The 23,764-nt window shown below is 49.0% G+C and overlaps 1 protein-coding gene across 1 annotated transcript in view; it reads left to right on the forward strand.

Moving 5' to 3' along the window:
• tenm3 (teneurin transmembrane protein 3) overlaps nt 1–23,764 on the forward strand; it is a 212,090-nt gene that overhangs the window by 145,919 nt on the left and 42,407 nt on the right. The window contains exons 16-24 of the mRNA XM_030092889.1: nt 2,312–2,458; nt 5,571–5,701; nt 5,782–5,870; nt 8,911–9,030; nt 10,449–10,581; nt 10,818–10,946; nt 16,358–16,489; nt 16,570–16,705; nt 19,470–19,613. Coding sequence (XP_029948749.1) covers nt 2,312–2,458; nt 5,571–5,701; nt 5,782–5,870; nt 8,911–9,030; nt 10,449–10,581; nt 10,818–10,946; nt 16,358–16,489; nt 16,570–16,705; nt 19,470–19,613 — 1,161 coding nt within the window. The remainder of the gene's footprint in view (nt 1–2,311; nt 2,459–5,570; nt 5,702–5,781; nt 5,871–8,910; nt 9,031–10,448; nt 10,582–10,817; nt 10,947–16,357; nt 16,490–16,569; nt 16,706–19,469; nt 19,614–23,764) is intronic.

The raw sequence follows: 23,764 nt of genomic DNA on the forward strand, positions 1-23,764 counted from the left end.
CTGAGCTGAAACACAGAAACCTGCTAACTTTACTCAAACTGTAATCCCAAAACAACACAAACTCCCTGATGTCCTGAACGGACTCTGAGGCGTTCCAGAGATTCTGTAGTGACAGACGTCAGAAGGTCACTTTGACCTTGAATTTGGGCCTCTGCCCTCCAGATTTAGTATGAAGTGGATGAAGGGAAGGTGAACTTCTTCTGATCATGGAGTGACTGAGTGAGATCTGAGCCGCACAAGAGCTAAACTGAATGACGCTGTGGAGTTAGACGAGCTGGTGGAAACCAAGCAGAAAGTCAAAGCTGAGGGTCAAACAAGAGACCTGAGAGGACCTGAGAGGACCTGAGAGGACCTGAGAGGACCTGAGAAGACCTGAGAGGACCTGAGAACACCTGAGAGGACCTGAGAACACCTGAGAGGACCTGAGAGGACCTGAGAAGACCTGAGAGGACCTGAGAACACCTGAGAGGACCTGAGAAGACCTGAGAGGACCTGAGAGGACCTGAGAGGACCCGAGAAGACCTGAGAGGACCTGAGAACACCTGAGAGGACCTGAGAAGACCTGAGAGGACCTGAGAGGACCTGAGAGGACCTGAGAGGACCTGAGAAGACCTGAGAGGACCTGAGAGGACCTGAGAGGACCTGAGAAGACCTGAGAAGACCTGAGAGGACCTGAGAGGACCTGAGAAGACCTGAGAGGACCTGAGAGGACCTGAGAAGACCTGAGAGGACCTGAGAACACCTGAGAGGACCTGAGAAGACCTGAGAGGACCTGAGAGGACCTGAGAGGACCCGAGAAGACCTGAGAGGACCTGAGAGGACCTGAGAGGACCTGAGAGGACCCGAGAAGACCTGAGAGGACCTGAGAGGACCTGAGAGGACCTGAGAGGACCTGAGAGGACCTGAGAGGACCTGAGAAGACCTGAGAGGACCTGAGAGGACCTGAGAAGACCTGAGAAGACCTGAGAGGACCTGAGAGGACCTGAGAAGACCTGAGAGGACCTGAGAAGACCTGAGAAGACGGTCCAGCCCGTGAAATGTGAGCAGTCAAACAGGTGGAGGCTGTGGGAGGCCAGCTGAAGAAATGTGTCCGAGCTGCAGGACCTCCTGAAGACTGAGCTGATTTCTGTATTTTAAACACAAACCGTCATCCGGCCTGGGCGTCAGTGTGTGTCGGTTCTGTTTCAGACTGAGGGGTTCTACTGTGGGGTCATGAAGTGGGTCCTGGGTTAGTTCAGAGTTACAGGTGGAGGTCCAGCATTACAAGGTTACAGTCAGAGCTCCAGTGCCGTTTGAAGGGTAAGCTCCGGATGTGATCCCTGATAGGAGACGGTTAGTGATACAGGTGGGCCCACTTTCATTTTCAGTCTGAATCAGGTTATGAATGGTTACTTTACTGTCCGCCACTGACAGAGCCATAAATATTACTTTCTTTAAATCCTGCTGTCATTTCAGACTGAAATCAGAAGAGATTTCACTAATGCAATGTGTAATAAAAGCCTGGAGGGAAACACACACACACACACACACACACACACACACACACACACACACACACACACACCAGCTGCCATTCAAGCGTGAACTAATTCAGTCCGCTTGGTTCAAGGTCACTGACATCTGAAAAATCTATTCTTTGGCCATAACTCCCAGATTTGCAGTGTGTTGAGCTGTGACGTAACTTTTCACTCATGTCAAACGGGATTATGGGAGCGAGCTCTGACTCCCCTGCTCATCACGGAGCACCGTGGGTCCGCAGACGGAGCAGGGTACCACGGCTGGTACTATCAGGACCGGTAGTCTGCACCGAGGACCAGGAGGTCCAGAGAGTGCAGCCTCATGGAGATCCCACCTGCTTGGATCGTGTCCAACATGACTGAAGGGACCTGCAGACAGGTCCTCATGTGCCTGGGTCTGGTTTAGGTTTGTGGACCGGTTTGAATTGGGACTCTTCTCAGTAGTGTTGGGTTTCAGTCTCGACTCGGGGGCGGTGGGATCCACGTATCCAGAGTTTCATCCAGAGTTTCCTGAGAAAAGGAAAGTGCTTCAGATTCGCTTTGGTGGCAGTCTTTGGACAGGAGCTCTGTGGTCCCGTCCTGGTCTCGGTGCTGCTTCAGAGGCTTGTCCACACGTCTGGACACATTTCAGACATGAACCTCAGCGCTTCAGTACAAACCATCGCCACCTGCCTTCAAAGATGCATATGGGTCGAAGCCTCGTCCTCACACTGACGGCCCCCCGCCCCCCGCCCCCCGTCCCCCCGGGGCAGAGCTCTAACTGCTCTGACTGTGTGTCTGTCCCCTGTGCTCAGAGGGGTGTCCAGGTCTCTGCAACAACAACGGACGGTGCACCCTGGAGGCCAGCGGGTGGCACTGCATCTGCCAGTCCGGGTGGAGGGGGGCTGGCTGCCACGTCGCCATGGAGACGCTCTGCACGGACGGGAAGGACAACGAAGGAGGTGTGTGTGTGTGTGTGTGTGTGTGTGTGTGTGTGTGTGTGTGTGTGTGTGTGTGTGCGTGTGTGCTCTTTGAAAACAATGTAAATGTGTTTGAGCCAAGAAATGAACTGTACAGACGTCCAAATAGTTTTATTCTCCTTCAAGATGTTCAGTGGTCAGTTTGAAAAAGATGTTTAACCAAAAGAGATCCAGACACCTGTCCCCACCTGTCCCCACCTGTCCCCACCTGTCTTCGTCTGTCTTCGCTTGTCCAGATGTGTGTGTGTGCGAGAGACTCCAGCCTCGTGTCTTCTCCTGTCACTCCACAGCGTCCTGAGGTTGTTGTAACAGCAGAGATCAGGACACAAAGCAAACTGCTCCTCATCATGAATCAGAGTGAATGTTTGTCTCTGAGTGTGACTCCGGGTAAACACACACATTAGCCACCTGGAACACAGCTAATGCCAACGAGGATCAGGCGGCACAGGTCTGAACCCGACGCGGAACGACTCGCTAACTTTGGCATTTCTGATGGCACAAAGGGAGCATTGTGCCTGAGAAATCAGCAGCAGAGGAAATAACGGAGAGCTAATGACGAGCCGCACATCCACGTGAAGCGCAGCAGCTGTGGCTGTTCGCTTAAAGCCGCTGTAAAGCCGTCATAAATCTGTGTTCGGAGATCGTCGCAGCTCAGAAAGTAGTGTCATTAGCCACCCTGCCAAATCAGAATGATTACACGATGGCACACACATAAAGCAGCTCTCCCTGCCGGGGGGGGGGGGGGTTCGCTGTTCGCTGCACAGTGAGAAGTGAAGATGGCTCCCAGCGACCAGGTACGAATGGAGAGATCACACAGATGAGCAGCTAACACGCTGTCGCTGGCTTAAAGCCGGCCCCCGAACCGCTGAGCACCACAAACAGCTTAATACTGCTACACTTCGCTGTCGTTCAGCCTCCGGCCACTAGGGGGAGCTACAGAGCCACAGCGCTGTACTCCAGTAAAAAACAGCGCAGTAGGCTGTCGTTCAGCGTTTTAGAAAAGTAGCATTTTCCCTTTGCTTGTGGTTTGGAGAGTTTTCAGAAGTTGTGTTTTCAGTGACTCAGTGCTCGATGGTCGTTTGAAAAAACACCCAAAATCCATTGCAACTGTGTGTTTTCAGTTGAAAAAGTTTTTGTGTAAACGGCGTCTCAGCCAGATTTCATCCAGAAAAAAGTTTGTGTCTCAGCAGCCGTTCTGAGGAAAGACTGAAACATTTAAATATAAAAAAGATAAAGTTCAAAGTGATAAAGGATACACTGTTCCACCTCCTGTTCTGATCCATGGTGCGTGTGTGTGTGTGTGTGTGTGTGTGTGTGTGTGTGTGTGTGTGTGTGTGTGTGTGTGTGTGTATCTTTAATGTCAGTCCCTGATGCCTGTTCACCAGATGTACAACTGGCTTTTATAAACTAACAGAGACAAATGGCAGCCAGGATTTTATTACCTTGCATACCTCCTTCTATCCTTCTATCCCTCCATCTGTCTCCTCCTCCTCCTCCTCCTCCTCCTCCTCCTCCTCCTCGGTCTCTGCTCCTCAGCGTACCTTTGCTGCCTCTCATCATTTGCATGGAGCCCTGCGTCTCTTCGTCCCTCCTCTTCAGCTCCGTCTTTATTCCTCTTGGCAGAGCTTAATAAACACACTCTGCTCACTCTAATTCCACCACATCCCCCCGTCTCACACTCACTTTTTCCATCCCTCCATCAGGGAGCTGAAAGCTGCTGAGGCCTGATTTCATTCCTTTCTGCTGTTTGATTCCGTCTGACACACCTCCATGTCTGTTTCCTCTTCCACGTGTCTGTTCGACCAACCTGATGCTCACGCTCCTCCTTCACGGGACGGGATGTGGTCTGTCCAGCAGGTGGCAGTAGTGGGTGCTGGTAACATGTGGTAAACGGACTCACTACGCCGTCACCTGGTAGGAATTGGTATAGCCAGACGAAGCTCAACTTCTCAGCGTGAAGTGTGGAGTGATCTCTGGCGGGGGTCCGTCAGAAGTGTTGTGAGGAGCAGGCTGTGCGGTGGCAGTGGGAGAACGGCACATCGTCCACATACAGCCTGAACACAGAGACCAGCGGTCCTTTCTGGACCCCAGCTCAGTGACCAGGGACTGAATTCCAGCCGAAAACCTGGGTCTGGTGTGCTGTGTGTGCTGACGGGACTCTCCAGCTCCCTATCCTGCACGTTTCCAGACGGCTCATACTGCCATCCAGACCGCTTTGTTCTTCATCAAGGAGGCTGGTGTCTCATCCTGGAGCCGCAGTGAAAGAGTTCAGATGATAAACCCACCCGCCTTCATTTCCTCCTCATATAACACCAACAGATCAATCAGTCACATGATCCTTATCTTCATGCTTCAGTAGTGTGTGTGTGTGTGTGTGTGTGTGTGTGTGTGTGTGTCCGGTGATGGACTGATGGCAGCTCAGACCGGATCTGCCCCCCTTGACCCAGTCTGGAGGAAGACAGTCCAGCAGGAGACCGATGACCTCTGCTCTTCTGTTAGTGATCCTCGCTATATTGTGCTTTGTCCAGACTGAGGTTAAAACAAAAGCTGAATAGTCCCTGCTGGTCTGCAGACCTGTAACTTCTGCATGACGTGTGGACTCAGATGGTCCTACGTCAGGATCTCCTGTGCCAGACCTGGAGCTTCTCCACCTCTGTGGTAAAGTGAGGGCGACAGAGCGCTGTCAGTTATCAGGAAGAGGGATGGTCCTGCTCTGAAGTGTGATGGTGTGTGTGTGTGGTGTGTGATGGTGAGTGTGTGTGGTGTGTGATGGTGTGTGTCACCGTCCTCCTCATCCATCATGCTCTGCCTGTCTGTCTCCCCTCCTCTGTCCTCACCATATGCCTGCGTTCTTAATTATTCTCAATCCCTCCATTATCCCTCATTGCCTTTTAATTCCTCTGCTGCCTCCCCCTCCTCCCTTTACTACCTGCCTCTCTCCTTATTTTGTTTTCCTCCCTCATCACTCCTTCATCCACCAATAACTTCTGCATCATTCATCTGACAGCCTCCCGTGAGTCCCCGCTCCGTCGGTCCCGGTCCTGCAGCCTCAGCTTCGTGGAGACCAAAGTGTGTGTGTGTGGGTGTGTTTCAGATGGTTTGGCTGACTGTATGGATCCGGACTGCTGCCTGCAGCCGTCCTGCCAGAACCAGCAGTACTGCCAGGGGTCCCCAGACCCGGGCGAGGTCCTCAGCCAGTCTCCGTCCTCGCTGGCCCCGCAGCAGGTGAGCTGGAAACCGAAGCGGGGGGCGGAGTTTCCCTCAGCTGGCTCACTCCACCTGGTTCTGACTTTCGTCTTCCTCAGGCTGCCCGGTCTTTCCACCAGCGCATTCACTTCCTGGTCGGCCCCGAGTCCACTCACGTCATCGCTGGAGACAGTCCCTTCAACAAAAGGTAAATCAGGTCCGGGTTCTGGCCACAGCGGTGGAGTGGTGTCCAGGTGCAGTAATACCTCTGGTGGCCACCAGGTGGCAGTAGTGTGTGACTGTGGTTTGTAATTCTGCTGCTTTCAACACCAAGACTAAATGTTCCAGTGACTCACGACACCATCTGCTGGTAACACGTGGTACTGCCACGCTGACCATGCTCTCACCTCAGGGACGTTTCCAGAACAGAAACGGCTTCAAACTCGGTCCGTCTGTTCTTTTTCTGGATTTCTTTATTTGAAGTCATCCCCGTTCTTTCATTCTCTCTCATCTATGATCTCTCGCTGTGCCGTCATTTCTGTGTAAGTCATACATCGTACTTAGTTCAACTGAACAGTCTGAAAACTATAAAAATGTAGAAATTTTTAAAATTCTAACATTTTTCTTACCGCTTAATTGATTCGAAAGATTTTCAGTATTTTAACCAGAATATATGAAAATCTTTGGTATTGATCTGGAATGGATGTATTAAGCGTTTTTTTTTTTTTGTTTTGTTTTGTTTTGTTTTGTTTTGTTTTTGTAAAACCAGGATAAAATCTTGATATGTTGGATGACAGAAAATGTTTTTTTTCTTCATTAATCTGCACTTTTTTGCAATAAAAAAAGCAACATTAAATATTGTGAATAAAGTCTTGGCTTGATTCGAGGGAGATAGTGGAACCAGGCATCAGAGAAGAGGAAAATCATTCACTTTTTGTTTTAAGCTCATGTTTACTGATTTGTCATTTTTTGACTGTTTGGGCTTTAGAAATCAGAAATGATTGGTTTGGCTGTGCTTCTTGTCTTTATGAATGAATATAAATTAAAAGAGAGCGAGCCAGATGACAGTCCCTCCACTCAAGGCCTCTGGTTTCTCCTGGTTTCCTCCCTCGCCTCCGTCAGACGGAGCCTCCATTAAACATGACAAGAGACGGAGGGTAAATCCAGAGAGTGACGGGGAAGAAACATGGCGGCAATTCTGTCCGGCTATTTTTCTTCTTTTGTCACATTTTTTATGCTAGCCTGAATGTTTCATAAGAGGAGAGGGCCGCAACCCTGTAATAAAAATGTCTGCTATTTCCATAATGGAATAGGCCTGCAACCTTATAATAAAAATGTTTTATTAGACCTGAAAACAGTTTGTGTGTGTGTGCGCCTGGACTCCCGCCTCGCCGTCTTTGCGGGGTCCGGGCACCGGCGGCTCTCTGTGCTTGCGGGGTCCAGAAGAGCCAGAACACACTCCTGCAGTGTGATGTTTGGGAGATGCTTTACGTCTGAAGGAGGACGGAGCAGAAGACAGTGTCTGTTTAACAGCAGAGGCCATCAGTCAGCCCCCCAGAGACAGGCCGTGTTTACATGGGACTACAGTTCCTCTGTAAATCAGAATAAAGCCTCATTCTGCTCTAAAATGACCAGGTAAACACCTGAAAACTTTATTCAGAATGAAGTTTGAATCCGAACAGACCTGTGGGTTTATTCTGCTTTGGAAGCGGAATTATCTGCCAAAGAGGCGACTTCATTCTGCTCGTTCTGAAATTTCTAAGATGGCGGCCAGCGTCCTGCAGTCCGACTTGTATGGAGACGATTTATTTAAAGGCAGTTTTACATGAACTGAATATAATGAATGTGATAAAACGAGCAGCTCGACCGGCACTTAACAGCACAGACATTTTCAAAGCTGTAGCGTCAAAGTTAACCGAGAAAGAAAGACGAGAAAAACGCAATTTACTTCCGGGAGACGTCAGAATGTCACAGCCGTCCCGTCCAATCAGAACGCTTCACAGACCCCAGCGTGAGACAGGAGTCCATCCTTCGTTTTTCCCGTGTAAACACTAACCTCAGGAATATAATTATGAATTACTTAAAGCTAGGGTTGGCCATCTGAATGAGACACATTTTTTTAAATACTGGTTAAAACCCACCAAACATCTGACGTCAGGAAGACGTGCAGATCAGGTCATTTTTAGGTCGGTCAGTCAAAGACCATATCTAGACGTCTGCAGAACGTACAAAATGGATCCAAAATTCAGACGTCATTATTGGACTTTTTTTTTGACGTCATGATGACGTTCAGGATTTTGACGTCTGTGAAGGACCAAATCCAGACGTCAGCAGAACGTACAAAACAGGTCCAAGATTCAGACCAAGACTTGTTGGACCTTTTTTTGACGTCATAACGACCCAGCTGGCATTCAACCGACCTTAAACGTTGACATTTAGTTGAAATAATGTCAGTTGATGAAAAATGTTAATTCAACGTCAAAAAAAAGGTTGACACTACATGGTTGAAGTTGTGTCGTGAACTCACTGTGGAATCAACATTGGAATATCAGCATTTTTTAGATGTATATGTAATCGTTAGTATTTTTAAAATCATGACTTCTAAAAATTTTGCTGAAATATATCAAAGCAATGTTATTTCAACATCCAGACACGTTGATAAATTTACCTTTTAAAAAGTGTTGCAGCTGCGGGGGTTTTGGGTGGCGCTGTGTGGAGGTGGCTGATGGGGTTTTGGGTGGCGCTGTGTGGAGGTGGCTGCAGGGGTTTTGGGTGGCGCTGTGTGGAGGAGGCTGCAGGGGTTTTGGGTGGCGCTGTGTGGAGGTGGCTGCAGGGGTTTTGGGTGGCACTGTGTGGAGGTGGCTGCAGGGGTTTTGGGTGGCGCTGTGTGGAGGTGGCTGTGGGGGTTTTGGGTGGCGCTGTGTGGAGGAGGCTGATGGGGTTTTGGGTGGCGCTGTGTGGAGGTGGCTGATGGGGTTTTGGGTGGCGCTGTGTGGAGGTGGCTGATGGGGTTTTGGGTGGCGCTGTGTGGAGGTGGCTGCTGGGGTTTTGGGTGGCGCTGTGCGGCGTGGAGCGGATGAAGCCGGGCCGGGCCGTCGCTCCAGTAGCTTGTGATTCTGCAGTTAAGCCACAGTGGTGTTGTGGAGCGACGCCTCGGAGCAGCTTTTATCCAACCACAGGGGCCAAACACACACCTCTCTGCTCCAGCAGCTGGAATCACCGTCCCCTCTGCTTCTCTCTGTCCTCAGCCTGGTGTCCATCATCCGAGGCCAGGTCCTGACGGCCGACGGGACGCCGCTGATCGGCGTCAACGTGACCTTCGTCCACTACCCGGAGCACGGATACAGCATCACACGCAAGGACGGCATGTGTGTACCCTCCTCCGCCCTCTGCTCTGACCGTTACATCTCACCCAAGCTCTTAATCTGAAAATCCTGTTTGGTTTTCTCACCAAATCTACGAGAAAGATGAATGAAGTCTGCCATGCTCAGTTTGTGTGCTCCACTGGGAGAAAGCCGCGGTTCTGGGTCCTGCTGAAGGACGGTTCAAGGCACAACGATGTGTTTCCAAACCTCTTCACCATCGGATTGTTTAGATTCGGTCAGGAGCTTTATCATGAAGTGCTCTAAAGTCATTCTGAGATCTCTGTTTCAAAACCTCTGGGATGCACAGGTCAAGCAGTCTTTACTGCTGAAGTCATCTCACACGCTGACCCTTCCTGCTTCCTGTTTTGTGGCATGTGACGCACATTTTAGGAGGCAAGGTAAACTAAGCTTTGTGAGAATGAGTCAGATGAGAAGTAAGAGAGGTGGAATTCAGATGTAAAAACTGTATTAGCAAATGCTTTAAAACATCAGAGTACCAGGCCACAAAGAGATAAAAGTTTTATTTTGAAAGTGTACATTTAATTTTCCATTACTTTGCATTGAGATTTATTTTGAAAAACACTCCACTGTGTGAAGTGCTGCTGTCCCTGTGGTGTGTTCAGGCAGGCAGACGAACAGGCACAACTCACAGCGTTTGAGTGAAACTGTGATGGTGTCTGGGAAAGTTTCTCACATGTCACTCTGTTTTGTTTTTCTGCCGCTCTGATTGATCAGCAGCGTCTGTTTTGGAGATGGTCATGCTCGGGAGCTCGTGGAGATTAGAGCAGAGGAGGAGAAGACGGAGCAGATAACAGGCTTAGCCACTGAGGAAGAACAAATCAGATGTCCTGCTGGGAAATGTCACATCCAATGCCTGACTGCTTTAGATGAAGTCTTCTGTATATCACTCTTCTAATTGCACATCGGAAGCAGACATTAACTGACATGAGACGGAGACGGAGCGGCCGTGGCGCTGGACCCGGCGTCTGATCCGGCCTCCTTTAATGAACTGCAGATGGACTTCATGTCTCAGACTGTCATGAAGTCATTCAGCGATTATTTAAATACCACAGAGAGATGTGCTCGTCATGTTTTCAGCTGTGAGCACTTCCTCAGTGCAGCGGACGCTGGTTCACCTGCTGCCCCATGCAGACTCGTTTCTGGTCCACACAGAGGGGATGCAGTGAAGAACTGAGCAGCTGAAGTAGAGGAAACAGATGGAAACAAACACAAACTGCATTCATCCCTTCATCGGAGCCTTTAGCATTAGCATATTTGGACGCAGAGACCAAGAAGTGAGCTGGTTGACTTCTGAGCGGGAGAGGCGGGGCTTCAGCTCCAGATCCAGCCCAGGTCCGGTTCTGTCGTGTTCTGCCCACCCTGCGGTCCCGCACTGACCCCTCGCCTCCGTCTGTGTGCAGGTTCGATCTCCTGGCTAACGGCGGAGCGTCCCTGACTCTGAGCTTCGAGCGCGCTCCGTTCCTCACCCAGTACCGGACCGTGTGGGTTCCGTGGAACGTCTTCTACGTGATGGACACGCTGGTCATGAAGAAGGTGGGTGCTGGCCCCGGAGCCGGTAGCAAGACTGGGCCGAACCTCGGTAAAATACTGTCCACGACTCGGGCTACACGTCAGAAACAGTCTTTATCGTTGCCGGCTCACCACCGTGTGTCTGAGTCTCCTCCCCCGGCGCCGTGCTGCCGGCGGGCGGCGAGCCGCCGTGGTCCTCCTGACCTGCTGGTTGTCGAGTGAAGGAACGCCGCGGCTCACGCCTGCCTGGCCTGTTTCAGGAGGAGAACGACATCCCCAGCTGTGACCTGAGCGGCTTCATCAGGCCCAGCCCCGTCATCGTGGCGTCGCCGCTGTCCACCTTCTACCGGACCTCCCCCGAGGACGCCCCCATCATCCCGGAGACTCAGGTACCAGGCGCCGCACGTCCATCGCTAGCTGTGGAACAGGTGTACTGTTCGCAGTGTCAGCAAGAACACACACTGCCTGGGGTCAACAAACAAGACTAGAAGCAAAGGAAATGCTCCTAAAGGGCAGCAAGTAGCGCTAAAGCATGAAGGACATGTGAGTAATGAATAGGAAGAAGCAGTGGATACAGGCTGCTGCTAATGCTAATGCTAATGCTACTTACAGTGTGGCGTCTTCCATGATATTTCAGATGAATACAGCACGTCCTTCACAGTAAACAGGAGTTTGGAGAAACAGACAGCGGGTTTGGCTAGGCTAATGCTACCGGCTAACCAGGACAACGAGATACAGGCTGGTCTTTAAGTGTAATGACAAACAAGGAGTGCTGAGACTGGAAGGCTGTAGGTTCGACTCCAGACACTGAACCCACACTGCTCCCAGTGGATGCCTTGCTCTACAGACGCTTCCACTGAGATGTGAGTGTGACTGATAGTGTAAGATGCTTCGGGCTCTGCTCCAGCAGTCTAACATGTGTTATATTAGTGTAGGTGTGTAGATGAGATGTGTAGCGTAGATCTCTCCACAACAACACTGTAACCTGCTCTAGCCGTGCTGCTGCTAGCTGCTAGCTAGCCACACTCAGGCTGGTCTGAATGTTGGAAGTGTGAGAAGATAACAAAGCTCATCACCTCAGTGAGCTCAAAGTTCTGCTTCACTTCATGGACCGAAGCTTTAAAGGCTTCAGCAAGTTTCTGGAAGATGTTGAGTCTGAAAACACATTGTAGGGAGTATGCTAAATGCTAAAAATGCTAATCTCCAGAGTCCTGCAGCCTGGAGCTGTAATTTCCTGTTTTATTTAGTAGAATTACAATAATTATAGACGTCATTAACAGTGTTGTAGAAGTATTTCTCCAGATGAGAGACATTTAGTGATTTCTAGACTTAGATTTAGAGACTCCGGTTGCTGATGCATGCAGTGGTCCCAGTGAAAGCAGATAAAGGAGGCGTGGCTCCTGAATCGTCCCGTACTGACGGGCCTGCTGTCCAGGCTTCGTCTCATCATCTGAGGCTCGTCGTGTCCTTCCTCTCGTTCTCACACCGTCACGTGAAATGAGAGAATAACCTGGCCAGATTGACTGAGAGTGATTCCTGTCAGCATCCATTCAGAGCGAGGCGGAGCTGAGTGGAGTTTAAAGGAGACTGGTGATAATCAGCTCAGTCGACAAGCTGCTGGTGATAAGAAGAAGAAACGACAGAAAAGAGGAAGATATGCAGCTGAGTGTCTGCCCTCGTCCTCCCACCCGTGGAATACCATATATCATCACAACCGCTTGTTTTTTTCACTTTTTATTTCCCTTCATTTGCTGTGACGCGGTTTATCTCCTGACGGGATGAACTCCAGCTAAACACCAGCTCCTCGGCTTCCAGGGCTCGAAAGAAATGTTCAAGATGCTAAAGACAATGATGAGCATCATGAGAAAAATGCATTATAAAGTCAAAATATTAATATTACTAATATAATAGAAATATTTCAGTTAGTAATTTTTTAACTAAACATATAATAATTCACATTATCTTATCATCTTAGTATGCTCATATATTTTGAATATACATACATAAAAAAACTCAAGTTTTCATTCTATACCTGAGTTTTTGTCGCCTATATCTTTATTTAACATAAATACATAAATACTTGTGTTTATGAATAGATCTCTTAGGTAAAATTATTGATAAATATACAGTGTCATAACTACATCTCTAAAGTTTATAACAAACCAAACCTTTTGGAAATGGGTAGAAAACCGATCCAGTTCTAGCTGTCGAAGTGGAAGAACACCGTGTTCTGAATGCGCCAGCTGCCTGGCGCAACGTGGCCGCCAGGTGTGTGTGTTCGACTCCACTGGCCGGTAGAGCGGGTCAAACATGGTAAACTCACCACACCACCCTGTGGTTCCGAGTGGTACTGCAGCCCCAACACCACAAAGATGTTGTCACAGCTGCTGCTTAATCACATTCTGTCATTATTTTATATTATATGGAAAACCTTTAAAAATACTGATGACACACACACACACACACACACACACACACACACACACACACTCAGAAAACACTGAGTCACCACAGCTGAGGGCTTGTGGTATGGAGTGGTAGTTTTTATTGGAAACTGGTGGTATATTCACACACACACACACACACACACACACACACACACACACACACACGAAGCCGCACCCTGGGTCTTGCCTCAAATTGCCTGTGAGCTTAATAGCACGTTTCTCTTGGCGAGTGACTTCAGCTCATCATGAAGGAATGTTGTAATTGCACACACATTAGGCTGTGTTATCTTTGTGTGGTGTGTGTGTGTGTGTGTGTGTGTGTGTGTGTGTGTGTGTGTGTGTGTGTGTGTGTGTGTGTGTGTGTGTGTGTGTGTGTGTAAGAGAAAGGAAAAGAAAGACGTGGACTGGTTGTGTGGGCAGGACAGACTGAGAGAGTGTGTGTGTGTGTGTGTGTGTGTGTGTGTGTGTGTGTGTGTGTGTGTGTGTGCGTGTGCGTGTGCGTGTGTGCGTGCGTGCGGTTCTTTATCGTCACATTGTGTTAAGCAGTCCACAGAGGAAATGAAACAGATGACAGAACTCCATGTGTGTTTTTATATTTTTACAACCCTGAACCAGCGCTCCATAATTATTTTTTATTTGACAAGCGTCTTGTGTGTGTGTGCGCCTGTCCATCTGCGATAAAGGGGAGGCAGTGTGTGTGTGTGTGTGTGTGTGCAGAGTGCAGATCAAAAGCAGGCGAATGGAAAGCTGCTTCTTAGCTTTTGGTGGAGCAGAGTCCATTAGAGAGGAGGGCAGAGTGGAGGGCAGCCTTAAAGGGGATGTAATGGATCTGTAATGAACGCTAAATGCCCGGCTAATGAAAAGGCAATAGAGCAGCTGAAAAGTATAACACCGGAACAGCCCAAATGGAGCATTCCCAGGGGACCTTGTCCTTCATTCTCCCCTCTTTCTCTCTCTTTTCTCCTAAATGTCCCTCCTCCTGGACGGAGCTCCTTCTTTCCTCCTCAGTCCGTTTTATCTCTCAGTGGAAGTGAAGGATTTTCAGTATGTGGGCCGGCAGACTGTAAATTTGGACAGGAGGAGGAGGAGGACAGTGAAACGAGTCCCAGCCTGCGGCACTGAGCACACATCACGGTTCGCATGGCCTGACTCGGCTTTGATCGGCCGCTCGCCGTGTCCACTGGACTCACGCTTCCTGGTTTAACGATAAACCTTCATAAGGCTTCAGATGGTTCAGATGGTCAGGAGGCCCCTTAACTTATCTCCATCATCGCTGGAACCTCTTTGATACCAAGGCTGTGAAAACCACAGTAAACACTCTCTGATGAGCAGGATGGACAGAGCAGAGGAAACATGGAGAGACGACGAGTCTGGAGAGAGGGAGAGTCTGGAGAGAGAGACGAGTCTGAAGAGAGGGAGAGTCTGGAGAGAGGACGAGTTTGGAGAGAGAGACGAGTCTGGAGAGAGGGAGAGTCTGGAGAGAGGACGAGTTTGGAGAGAGAGACGAGTCTGAAGAGAGGGAGAGTCTGGAGAGAGAGACGAGTCTGAAGAGAGGGAGAGTCTGGAGAGAGGGAGAGTCTGGAGAGAGAGACGAGTCTGAAGAGAGGGAGAGTTTGGAGAGAGAGACGAGTCTGGAGAGAGAGACGAGTTTGGAGAGAGAGACGAGTCTGGAGAGAGGACGAGTTTGGAGAGAGAGACAAGTCTGGAGAGAGGACGGGTTTGGAGAGAAAGACGAGTTTGGAGAGAGAGACGAGTCTGGAGAGAGGACGAAATTGGAAAGAGAGACGAGTTTGGAGAGAGAGACGAGTCTGGAGAGAGGACGAGTTTGGAGAGAGACGAGTCTGGAGAGAGGACGAGTTTGGAGAGAGAGACGAGTCTGAAGAGAGGGAGAGTCTGGAGAGAGGACGAGTTTGGAGAGAGAGACGAGTCTGGAGAGAGGACGAGTTTGGAGAGAGAGACGAGTCTGGAGACAGGACGAGTTTGGAGAGAGAGACGAGTCTGGAGAGAGGACGAGTTTGGAGAGAGAGACGAGTTTGGAGAGAGAGACGAGTCTGGAGAGAGGACGAGTTTGGAGAGAGAGACAAGTCTGGAGAGAGGACGGGTTTGGAGAGAAAGACGAGTTTGGAGAGAGAGACGAGTCTGGAGAGAGGGAGAGTCTGGAGAGAGGGAGAGTCTCTAGGGATATGTGAACAGAAGATGGATGGATGATGGACGGAGGGATGGTTGATAGAGAATGGCTGGATGGACAGATGAGTGATGGATCAGTGGCTGGTCAGGTGCAATAAGGGGCGGGGCTTATGATCCCACAGGTCTTTACGAGATGAACATGGACCAAACGGAATCGCAGCGTTCGACCTGTCAACGACTCCACTCTTCAGAGCTCTGTACACACAGAGTGTGTGATATCAGCAGTGTTTCGGTCAAATGAAGCTCAGTGTGAAGACAGTCATCGCAGTGACGCATCACATTTTTCATAATTTAACAAAATGATGTTAAAACCTCAAACATGATCCCAACTTTACACGTTCATGACTCAGTTGGTCTGCTGACTGTCTCTGAGGCCAGTCCAAGGACATCTGCATGACGAACACTCAGGGGGTGACACACACACACACACACACACACACACACACACACACACACACACACACACGTGGGGTTTCCCACTCTTGTGGGGACCTTCCATTGACTTCCATTCATGTCTAATTCCTAACCCTCCTAACCATGCGAAAACTCGCGCGCGCGCGCACACACACACACACACACACACACACACACACACACACACACACACACACACACACACACACACTCACACACAGACACTCTGGGCTGATGTGCGGCAGCGGGGTGGGGCTGCTGTCTAAAGGTGACGGAGGAGTGTGTCGCTGTGTGTTCAGAGCTGATCAGAGCGGCCTTCTGTCTGTCCTTCACCTGCAGAGCCCTCCTGCTTCTTCCTGTACTTAAACAGGCCTTGAAAGAGGAATCCGGGTGACGTGGACAGCGACCCCCCGGGGTCCAGGAGGCTCTGATCGTTTGATGTGCTGCCAGTCCTTATTAGCCGCTGCTCCACCCGGTATCCTCGCAGCATCTCCTCTCAGTGGCCACTGATCTCAGCCGGCTACAACCTCTCCTGCCTTATTTACGAGTTTTATTCAGCTGTCTGAGCCGACAGGTGAATGTTTGTACAGTGATGAGGTAAAGAGAGCTTCAGGAAAGCCGGTCGGGGTTTTGCATTCAGTCTCGGTGTCTGGTGCGTTTGTTTTTCCTCCTCAAAGCTTTGGCCTGCGGCCATGTGAAGCTGCAGCCGACAGAGCGTCCAGCCGGTGCTGAAGATGTTCTGCTCTCTGCAGGTCCTGCAGGAGGAGACCTCCATTCCGGGCAGCGATCTCAACCTGATCTACCTGAGCTCCAGAGCTGCGGGGTACAAGCCGGTGCTCAAAGTGGCCATGACGCAGTCGTCCATCCCCTTCAACCTGATGAAGGTGAGCCTGGCCGGTCCGTGAGCGGCGTGGGAGGAGCCCAGGCTTCGCCGCCACTGACCGCTGTGTGTGGTCGCCTGCAGGTTCACCTGATGGTGGCGGTGGTGGGCCGGCTCTTCCAGAAGTGGTTCCCCGCCCAGCCGAACCTGTCCTACACCTTCATCTGGGACAAGACGGACGCGTACGGCCAGCGTGTCTACGGCCTGTCAGAGGCAGTGGGTGAGTTCTCGCGCCGTTTGTTCCTGTGGCGTTCAGCCTGTCCTGCCTCCACAGCTCTGGCTTGGCGTTACTGACCCCGCCTGAATCCATGTCTGACTCTGATTTACTCAGATGGACCGCAGCAGTGACACAACACAGAAAATGTGTCTTCATAAAGTCCACATATAAAAGCGCTGGCGGTCCAGCTGAGGAAACGTCTCTCCCTCTGCCGGAGGCTGAGAACAGGCTCAGCCATAACCCGAGCTGAAGCTCACGTCCGTCAGAAAATCCTCGGAGCGTTTTCCCGATCTGGTGGACACAGCTGATGCTCCATATTCATGAAGACCAGTGTGTGTGTTGTTTTCCGTCCTCGGTGTGTCCTCTTCACAGATCTGCTTCCTGCAGCTAAACCTGCAGTTTTGCGACGAGCCAGTAAAATGTCCAACAGCACCCTGCTTATGAAGAGTCACCTGGCTGTAACGTATCTCGACCACAAACCCCGTTCCGCCTCAGAAATAAAAAGCCATCAGAGCTCCTGTAATGATTTTACATATGGTGTATGATCAGGTTTTTTATGTGGAATATTAAAAGCCTGGGGGCTTAAGTGCTCGGTGGCTTGAATCCAGCGGGCTTCGAGGGTCATATGGAGGGAGGAGCAGGATGATGGGAGTCAGCCACAGACCACAGTCCAGTGTGAACCGTGGACATGAAGTGTGTGCAGAGTGAGTGGATTCTTATTAAAGAGCTGCTGTAAACACATGCTGGAACACCGCCTCAGTCCATGCCGCAGACATCCGGCTTCAGATGGCCGCCGCTCCGGGGCTCTGACAGGGAAATGGCTCGGACATAACGGCCGCGCTCACCCCCGTGACACCTTTATGAGGGACAAGTCCGGCTCGCGCACTCCGCCTTGAGTTACTGCGTATGCTAGCCGGGCCTAATGGGCCCAGCATAAAGAGGATTTACTGCTGCGGCTCCTCACACTTCCTCACATCCTGCCCATAAGTTACAGTAAAGTAATGTAACTGCAGGAGTACTTGAAGTGCAGGTCTGGACTGTAAAAAGAAAAAAAAGAGCATGCTGCATGTCTCAGATATGGACAGGTTTGGGGCTGATTATTGAGCAACCTGAGGAGGAGAAGGTGCCATCTAGTGGAGACAAGGACCATAACACAGAGCCACCTTTGTTTTATGAGTAGAGTTAGGGTTGGTGGAGTTAGAGGGGTTAGGGTCAGAGGGGTTAAGGTTAGGATTAGCACACAGGATTAGTTCAAACATGTCCCTCTTTTCTTCACAGCCATGCAGTCTAGCAGTGGGAGAAACGGGTCGTGTCAGTCCGGTTCCTGAAGGGACAGAAAAGCTCCTCTGCTTCACAGCTGTTCTCTTCCTCACGAGGACATGAAAACCAGGTTCTGACATGAAGAGAGACACAGGGAAACGTCCTCTGCTCTCACACTCAGTGTGTTCTCTTCTTCTTTCTCCGTCGTGGTGTCTCGAGAAGTTCAGATTCCCTCATGTGGGGTGGTCGGAGATGAGTCTGGACTTTGATTTAGTGAGGTGTCAGGTGCAGAGGATAAAATCCAGAAGCAGAGCATATTTTCTACTGATGAATGAATGAAGAGACTTCATTCGTTCATCGTTCAGGTTATCGGAAACACAAGCTGGACTTCTCTTCGTTGTATTGGTGGCTTGAAGGAGTGTCAGCAGCTCTGAGAACTTCTGATTAGAAGCCAGAAGCTCCTGAAGGTGGAGATGGGAGACAGTGATTAGTCCCAGATGGAGCGTCCAGAGGACTCTGCTGTCTGCAGACAAACAGCAGCGCCTTACGTCAGCATGGCTCATCAGGCTCCGGGGATTCAAACCCCAGGTCGGGAGGCAAATACACACAGCGTCAGAGTGACGGGAAGCTGGGGGAAACGCCTGAGAGTGTTTAAATACAGAGATTAACCCTGTCTCCTCGCCTCCATCCTGTCAGATCAGCGGTAATGAAGCTTCAGACTACTCTAATAGCTCCAGGGAGACAGTGGACGCTGTGGACTGAGAGTCCACCTGTCTGACCTGAGCCGTCCAGTCTGTCCCCATGTCGTTACTGTTCGGATGTTTGAACCAGCCTCAGCTGTTCCTGTGTCACAGATCATCACAGTGCACATGTGACCATGTCACAAAGCATTATGGGAGGATCCACTGAGTGTGTGCAGGTCAACCATCAGTCTGATCTCAGTCTGAAGCTGATTAAGTGCTCTGGTTTCTTTACATCTCCATGTTTCCGTCTTCCAGTATTGACCTGATAGTCTGGTTAAATGAAGCTCTTACAGCTGTACAGCGCTTCAATGCACCATCTTGTGGTGAGAGGTGGAATTGCAGCACTGGTTCGTTTGGTTTTGAGCATCATAACATGTTTGTTCAGTGTAGGAAACAAACCGTCTTCACATCCAGTCCATCATTTAGCTCATTACAGCACATCATACCTTCAGATAGCATCCACGGTGCCGTGCGACGGAGCTGGGATCTGCTCTGCAGCTCATGTTGACACTGTTACTCAGCTCTTACTCAGCTCATTGTCATTCATGCTTCTGGCCTCTCACCTCTTTCCTGCTGATGGAGCATCTTCTCCTCCACCCACTTTATTAGAGACTGAATAAAAACTCCAGAAATTGACGCTGTTACTAAAAGCTTTGCAAGAGAAGGTCCTGTACAGACGACGTTTGGTTCCAGCATGTGTGTGATGGATGGCCTCTGTCCAGATAGGTGATGAGGAACTTTGCCTTCGTCGTGTGTGTGAACAGTGTCGGTGGGCTTCGAGTACGAGTCCTGTCTGGACCTCATCCTGTGGGAGAAGAGGACGGCCGTCCTGCAGGGATACGAGCTGGACGCCTCCAACATGGGTGGCTGGACGCTGGACAAACATCACATCCTGGACGTGCAGAACGGTAGGAGTCCACCACATCGTCAGGGCGCAACATGACCACACACTCTCACACACTCCATGGCCTCTGTCTATGCATCAGTGAATGGAGAGAGGATGCAGCTGAAAGCTGCTTGAAAATACGTCGGGGTGATCATGTCATGCTGGTGACAGATGGAAGGGTCCATCTGAAAAACCTATCTCTGATACTGTGAAGGTCTGCAGGCTGGAGAAGTGGGCTTGTGTTTGGATATCAGCGCTGCTAGGACTGACCAAAGTGAACATTCACCACCATTTATTACACCTTCATCTGCATACAAGGAGAACCTTTCTTTCCCCAGACACTGATTGGACCAGAGCAGGAACTCACAGTGCCCGCTAGTGGTCAGGCCTGCAAACTGCAGCATTTTAACCTCCCTCACATGTACAGTGAATATGAACACAACTCTGAAGGGGAAACAGTGGAGCTGTCACTCCTCCTCCTCCTCCTCCTCCTCCTGCACCCCCCCCCCCCCCCCCCCCCCCCCCCCCCCAATTTTGCGCCTTGTCGTGTATTATCATCCAGTCGGCGTCCGTTCTTTCTCTCTGGATTCCTGCCTTTGTTCCGCTCACATCACGAAGCTGCACTTGTTGAATGAAGCTGACAAGGTCGTGGCACGCCATCAGCCGCCCACGCTAATTAGGACGTGAAGGCTTGACTGGCTGGAAGTCACACGAGATCCCTAGTTTCAGTCCACACAGGGGACGAAGAAAATGCAAAAATCATGAAATAAATCATCAGTTTGAATCTGTGGAGTGGAAACAAGTCACCATTTCTTTGACCTAACAGCTTTTAATGTGAGACATAGTTCAGTCGACATTTCCCAGCATGATTTAACGATGAAAACCAGTCTCATACTAGTAGAACCTTACACAGCTTTGTCCTCTTTTCTACCTATTAAACTAAAACTGGGATCACAAAACACAATTAATCTTTCAAATTATCATTTTATTTTTTAAAGCAATCATCAGTGTTTTCACCACAAATCAAAGGAAACCTTCAAATGTAAAATCTCTCTTCTTTGGATATTTCACTGTGGACTGGATGCGTTTTAATTTCTACAAATAGGACTAAAAATACTTCAGATACACTGATTCAAAGATGTTTTCCAGTTTCCAGTTAGTTCTTTTCACAATCAACTGCAAAAAAAATTAACAGTGGAATGAAATTCAGACAGAAATAAAGTGTAAAAAACATCAGAATAACAGCCGTCATTCCAAATCTTAGAGGATGCAACGTTCTGAAATATGAAGAATTAAACTGGAGCTTGATGAAGACTCCACTTTAACACATCGACTGGCAGGTTAAATCCATGGATTACTGTCGCTTGGTAAAGGACAGGAAGTGGAATTCCAGCTGTGAACCACACCGATCTGCACTGAAACAGTGAAGCAAGAAAGCTTCTGCCTTCTTAATAATATCCAAACATTTCTGTTTCATTCAGTATGTTCTGGCAGTTGTTTTAGTTGAACTCTGATTGCTGGCCTTTCAGAGACATCCAGAGGGCCGCATGTGGCCCACAGGCCTTATGTTGTCCTGGTCTGGTGTTCATGAAGTGACCACATTATGAAGAAGCATTTTCAGAACGGATGTGAGTGTAAAAGAGATGTGCTCATATTATAAAATAAGCTTTATTGGAAAACAAGTCAAGAGTTATAAACCATGTATTATTAAATTAACTCATGTTATAAACAGAAAGATCTTTAATTGTCTTAATTATAACTATTTTATCTGATATGTAAAAGTGCTGTCATTTAAACAACACAGGTTGAATGACACAGAACATGTGGAGGGGGAGCTAAACACACACACACACACACACACACACACACACACACACACACACACACACACACACACACAGCCTGAGTGTTTGCCTTCACCCAAAATGGATTGATTTCCCTGAAGGGGACTTCCATTTTTGTCCCCATGGTTACATCAGGTTAGTGTGCAACCAGGTTTCAGTCCCTACCAGTTTACAAGAAGAAGCCCCCACACACACACACACACACACACACGCAGACACACCTCCCTCCCTGGCTGTCCTCTATCTGTCACCCCATCCATCACATTGCTATTCATCGCTCTCTCCCTGCAGTCCTCTTGGGCTTTCAACACCTTGTCACCCCGATTCGGCGTGTGCGCGCTCACGAGTGAGAGTGTGTGCGTGTCTGAAATCCAAGGTGTGATTCGTGATTTTCTGTCCACTCGCCGTCTGCGGGGGACGGCCCTGCAGCACACACCATGGCTGTTTGTCCCTCTGAGACCCGAAGAAAAGAGCACACACACATCAGAAGCGTCTCTGCCTCAGTGTGTGTGTGTGTATGTGTGTCCACAGGGGAAACCGTGCACCCTCAAATACACACCCAAACCAGATCCACATGCTCTCCAGACCAGATCCTATCCAGGTTCTGGTTCCATCCATTCCAATAAAGTTTAATCTGGTTTAACCCAGTAAAATCTAATTTTAACTGGTTTAATTTGGTCCAATCCAATACCTCTGTGTGCTGTTTTATAATGTAGTTTATTTGATCTAATTTTAATTAATCTAATCTGATGGGTTAAAAGCATTTAATGAACTGATTTCATCTGATCTACTCTGATGTCATGTGGTTTTATGTAATTCTTTCTTATTGGTTTTATCTAATCCAATCAAATGTGATTCATTAATTCTCATCTAGTCTCATATAGTAGTTTAATCTAAATTTAATCTAAAATTGTTTTTATCTAATCTCCATTAGAGGTAACGTCTGTGTTTAGCATCATGAAATTCCATTAAATGTTGAAGACGATTGTTCATCTCATGTCTGTAAGATAAATGACTGCAGCTCATGAAGAGCGGAGCACACGGCGTGGAACCTGCTTCCACCTGATGATAAACTGAGTTTCCACTGGCTAGATCACAGGTGGCGAGGCCAAAATATACCTGAACACAGTCTGAACACAGTCTGAACACAGCCTGAAAACAGTCTGAACACAACCTGAAAACAGCCTGAACACAACATGAAAACAGCCTGAACACAGCCTGAAAACAGTCTGAACATAACCTGAACACAGCCTGAACACAGTCTGAACACAACCTGAACATAACCTGAAAACAGCCTGAACACAACCTGAACACAGCCTGAACACAGTCTGAACACAACCTGAACATAACCTGAAAACAGCCTGAACACAACCTGAAAACAGCCTGAACACAACCTGAACACAGTCTGAACACAACCTGAACATAACCTGAAAACAGCCTGAACACAACCTGAAAACAGCCTGAACATAACCTGAACACAACCTGAACACAGCCTGAACACAGTCTGAACACAACCTGAACACAACCTGAAAACAGCCTGAAAACATCCTGAACACAGTCTGAAAACAGTCTGAACACAGCCTGAACACATTCTGAACACAACCTGAAAACAGTCTGAACACAGTCTGAACACATTCTGAACACAACCTGAAAACAGTCTGAACACAGTCTGAACACATTCTGAACACAACCTGAAAACATCCTGAACACAGTCTGAAAACAGTCTGAACACAGCCTGAACACATTCTGAACACAACCTGAAAACATCCTGAACACAGTCTGAAAACAGTCTGAACACAGCCTGAACACATTCTGAACACAACCTGAAAACAGTCTGAACACAGTCTGAACACATTCTGAACACAACCTGAAAACATCCTGAACACAGTCTGAAAACAGTCTGAACACAGCCTGAACACATTCTGAACACAACCTGAAAACAGTCTGAACACAGCCTGAACACATTCTGAACACAACCTGAAAACAGTCTGAACACAGCCTGAACACATTCTGAACACAACCTGAAAACAGTCTGAACACAGTCTGAACACATTCTGAACACAACCTGAAAACAGTCTGAACACAACCTGAAAACAGTCTGAACACAGTCTGAACACAACCTGAAAACAGCCTGAACACAACCTGAAAACAGCCTGAACACAACCTGAACACAGTCTGAACACAGCCTGAACAGTCTGAACACAACCTGAAAACAGCCTGAACACAACCTGAACACAGTCTGAACACAGCCTGAACAGTCTGAACACAACCTGAAAACAGTCTGAACACAACCTGAACACAGTCTGAACACAACCTGAACACAGTCTGA

This window comes from Salarias fasciatus, chromosome 6 (assembly GCF_902148845.1).
Source record: "Salarias fasciatus chromosome 6, fSalaFa1.1, whole genome shotgun sequence".
In the NCBI taxonomy this organism is placed as follows: Eukaryota; Metazoa; Chordata; class Actinopteri; order Blenniiformes; family Blenniidae; genus Salarias; species Salarias fasciatus.